This window comes from Mastomys coucha, chromosome X (assembly GCF_008632895.1).
Source record: "Mastomys coucha isolate ucsf_1 chromosome X, UCSF_Mcou_1, whole genome shotgun sequence".
NCBI classification, from domain to species: domain Eukaryota; kingdom Metazoa; phylum Chordata; class Mammalia; order Rodentia; family Muridae; genus Mastomys; species Mastomys coucha.
In genome coordinates, this window is record NC_045030.1 from 14,581,356 (window position 1) to 14,585,987 (window position 4,632).

General features: G+C 35.3%; 1 protein-coding gene across 1 annotated transcript in view; it reads right to left on the bottom strand.

The window, feature by feature from the left end:
• The window catches only part of Znf182 (zinc finger protein 182), a 65,712-nt gene extending 61,094 nt beyond the window's left edge, over positions 1-4,618 (bottom strand). Inside the window, exon 1 of the mRNA XM_031347541.1 lies at positions 4,133-4,618. Within this exon, the coding sequence (XP_031203401.1) occupies positions 4,133-4,249 (117 nt within the window). The 5' untranslated portion in view covers positions 4,250-4,618. The remainder of the gene's footprint in view (positions 1-4,132) is intronic.
• Positions 4,619-4,632: the final 14 nt, after the last annotated feature.

A 4,632-nucleotide genomic window follows, 5' to 3' on the forward strand; every position in this document is an offset into this window, starting at 1 on the left:
CAGGAAGTCTGTATCCAAAAATTGAGCCTACAATTCATTTCTTGGTGCAGCAGAACTATCAACTCTCAATTTAGCTACGATGGAGGTAAAATCCTTTGGTGATGTGAGGGTCACTGATGTACAGCCTGATGTACATCCACTGATGTTGGATTACAATGAAATCCAATGTCTAAAAATTATTCTTATTTTAGGCTTGTACCACAGTAAGAGCCACGATTTTAAACTCTACTAAATATGAAACAAACAAAAAGACTTTATATATTTATGTTCATTTAAGAAAATACTAGTAGTGATATATTATTTTGAAGTATATAGTTAGTATTGAAGGGGGGTCTCTGGGAGGAGTCTCGGTACAAAAGAGAAACAAGAATGTGATTCAATTCTATTTAACTAAAATATGTTTTTAAATGTTAACAAATTCAGATAAATTGAAATCATGTAACTTTTCTCGTCATAATGCAATGAAAGTTTAAAAAAAAAACAAAAGAAAACCAAAATATACACTTAAATCTTAATCCCCCAATGTGGTTTGGTTTGGGGGTACAAATTAGGGAGATAGTAAGGTTAAATGAGTTCAGAAGGGTAGGGCCTTCACCTGCTAGGAGTCCATAGGAGGAAGCACAGCAAATCAAGTTCTCTGCCCTCCTCTTCCCATATGATGTACATACAGGAAAGGCCATATAAGAACACATAAAAAAGGTAGCCACCAACAAGTCAAGAAGCCACTGTACCAGAAACCAACCCTGTTGGCACCCAATCTTATACTTACAATCTCCAGAGCTATAAGAAGGTAAATTTATATAGTTTAAGCCACCCAAAATGAGGCTTTTTTTATTATCATTTTTGTGGTATTGATGTCATTATCAACTGTGATATCTTCTCATGGTAACCTAAGCAGAACAAAATACATGCATAGGATTTGTCTGCTGAAAACAATATAACATCAATGAGATGATCAAAGACAGAGAGGTATACTGTATTCAATGTTATTTAATTTGATCATGGTTCTAGCAAAATATTTTTAAACATATAAGCAAGATCATTCTAAAATTTATGCAAAAAGTCAAAAGGAAAGGAGCACACATAGGTTAACAATTTTGGCAAGGCAAAATAAAGTTAAGAGACTTCATACTATCTAATTTTAAGATTTACTATAAAGCTCCATAAATGAAGGAACTGTAGTACACATACACAAATCAACAGAATAAAATAGACAACTCCTAGATGAAAACACAGGACCTGGCCATGGTGGTGCATATATATCAGCATAGCACTCATATGCCAAGAGGCAGGAGGATCAAGAGTTTCTGGCTAAAAAGGAGTATACAGTCAATTTCTGGCAAACCTGGGTTACATATCAAGACCTGAAAAATTAAGAAAGAAATTAAAAATCCCACGAGTAAAACATAGCATTAGTATGGGCAATAGCTCATTTGGGTTGTGATCCCTAAGGCTCAACAACAGAAATAATAACAGGTAAGTAGGATTAAATGAAAAAAACTTCTGCATAAGGAAAAAATAGCTAATAAGTGAAGAAGCAAACATGTACTGTGTATTGGAAGAAAATAAAAGTTATATTTAAATAATTTTTTAATAAAAACCATCATTTCTGATAAGGGGATTAATAGCCAAAAAGTACAAGGAATTGAACTCATTAGCAAGTAAACAACTCCACTTGATAACAAGCAAGGAACCTCAACAGATTCTTCTAAGAAAAAAGACACAGGCAAGCAAATACCTATAAACCTAGCACTTGGGAGGCAAGCGTAAGCTACATACCAAGTTCATTGCTAGCCTGGGACACTATCTCACTTATATGTAGAATCTAAATCAAATCCAATAGTAGTAGAAAGCAAAATGGAAGATACCAAAGTATAAAATATTTCAGTTAGACAGTACAAAGTGGTAAGTACTTGAAGTGACAGATGTGTTGGGTGTGATCTAAACATTCTTCAATATATAAATAGCATCATTTTGTGTGGCCTCCTATCATCTTGCTCTTTTATATAACCCAGGAGCATCTGCCTAGGAGTGGCACCATCCCTGTGGGGCTAGGATTTCTCACATCAATCATTAATCAAGAAAATAATCCATAAGGCCAGTCAGTCAGAAGCATTTCCTTAATTGAGCCTCCTCCTCCCAGGTGAGTCTAGTTTACAAACATACTAGCCCCCACAGTATCCAGTAAATATATACAACTATGCTGAATATTCTTTTTTTAAAAATCAGAACAGAGATAGATACCACCAGTAATTTCTTTTAATGTTGGGAATTAAGCCAGGGTCTTTCGTAGCCTGAGTATCTGTTACCTAGATGATTTCATTTATATCATATGAAATAACCAAACTCCTGAAATAAGAGAGCAGATGGGTGTTTCCTATCTAAGAAGTCTAAGTCTGGAGTGGGAGAGGGGGGTTAGGGAGCAGTGAATATAGCCTTGAGGAAGCCTTAAAGTGATGTAATAGTTTGATCGTGTTAATGTCAATATCCTGTCTGTGATGCTGTACTATATAGTTCTGAAGGATATAGTGGGTATACAGGCCCTTTTTGTATTATTCTTCGAACTATATGTACATATTCTTCAAACAGTATGTAAATCAATAATATTGAAAGCAAATATATAATTTCAAACTAAGGTTATAAATTATGTGACCCCATTTTATGTGATATCATTGAGAAAATGAAACTGTAATGACACAGAATAGATCTATAGTTGCCTGAGTTTACAGGATAGGATACTATAAGAGAACAGCTTGAAACAGCTTTTGGGGAAGATGAAATTATTCTCCATCTCCTTGGTCAGTTATTTACATCAATCTACTTGTGTTAACATTTATCAACTTGTACAACAGCAAGATTTCACTTTAATTAAAAAAAAAAAAAAACCTGAACATTGACCTTAAGCTGTACCACAGAGCAACTGTGATAAAATCTGCATGGTATTGGTACAGTGACAGGAAGATGGATCAATGGAATAGAATTGAAGATCCAGAAATGAACCCACGCACCTATGGTCACTTGATCTTTGACAAAGGAGCTAAAACCACCCAGTGGAAAAAAAGACAGCATTTTCAACAAATGGTGCTGGCTCAACTGGCAGTTAGCATGCAGAAAAATGCAAATCGATCCATTCCTATCTTCTTGTACAAAGCTTAAGTCCAAGTGGATCAAGGACTTCCACATCAAACCAGATACATTGAAACTAATAGAAAAGAAAGTGGGGAAGAACCTCGAGCACATAAGCACAGGGGGAAATTTCCTGAACAGAACACCAATAGCTTATGCTCTAAGATCAAGAATTGACAAATGAGACCTCATAAAATTACAAAGCTTCTGTAAGGCAAAGGACACTGTCAATAGGACAAAACAGTAACCAACAAATTGGGAAAAGATCTTTACCAATCCTATATCTGATAGAGGACTAATATCCAATGTATACAAAGAACTCAAGAAGTTAGACTCAAGAGAACCAAATAACTCTATCAAAAAATGGGGTACAGTGCTAAACAAAGAATTCTCAATTGATGAACACCGAATGGCTGAGAAGCACCTAAAGAAATGTTCGACATCCTTAGTCATCAGGGAAATGCAAATCAAAACAACCCTGAGATTCCACCTCACACCAGTCAGAATGGCTAGGATAAAATGCTCAGGTGACAGCAGATGCTGACGAGGTTGTGGAGAAAGAGAAACACTCCTCTATTGCGGGTGGGATTGCAAGCTGATACAACCACTCTGGAATCAGATTTTTTTCCTGGGATAAACATAATTGATACTCTATTCTCTCATGATATAAGGCAGCAGCACTGAGCAACAGCTCCCAGTAAGTAACGTCATTATGGCCTATACACACCACAATATACCATGTTGCCATGATGTTTAGTGGGATAAGGGTATTAAATGAATCTCAACTATGAATTGACATAACTCCAGAATATAGCATCATCATAAGTTAAGAAACATCTGTTAACCTTACTTACTCAATGCATCAACTATCTAACTTGACCTTAATTGGCTATTTTTCATTTTCACTGATCCTAGTAATTTATAGTTTCCAATTTTGCAGTGCTAATGCCTATATAGCACATTAAATCTATGATAAAATATAGAAACAGATAGACCACATACTTACCTGGGGTTTGGCCATTTCCTGTTTTTCTTGAGAAAACAAATGTATGAAAGCTGAGCTAGAATAAGTAGAGTAGAATATAACAGTAGAGACCATTAGATTTGCAGTGCTCAGAAACATCTGCCCCAAAGTCCCCTTACGAGATGCCACTCTTTGGAAGAGTATGGGCAACTATATGTTTTTTTGTTTTGTTTTGTTTTGTTTTGAGACAGATCTCTCTGTGTAGTCCTGGCTGGTACTGAACTCCCTAGGACTATAATTAAAGGGGCGTGTCATACATCAGCAGCAACATTTCCTTGTAGTACTGATAAAAAACCTATTCCTAGGATCTTGTGCATGCTAAGCCAGTACTATATCACTGAGATACATAGAATAGATTTTTAATAATGCCAAAGTAAAGCAATCATAGAAAATGTGCAATATGATAATAAATAGAAATTCAGGATGAAATGATGTATAATTGTTAAAATAATATATGGAACTTATTATCTACATTTTTTGTA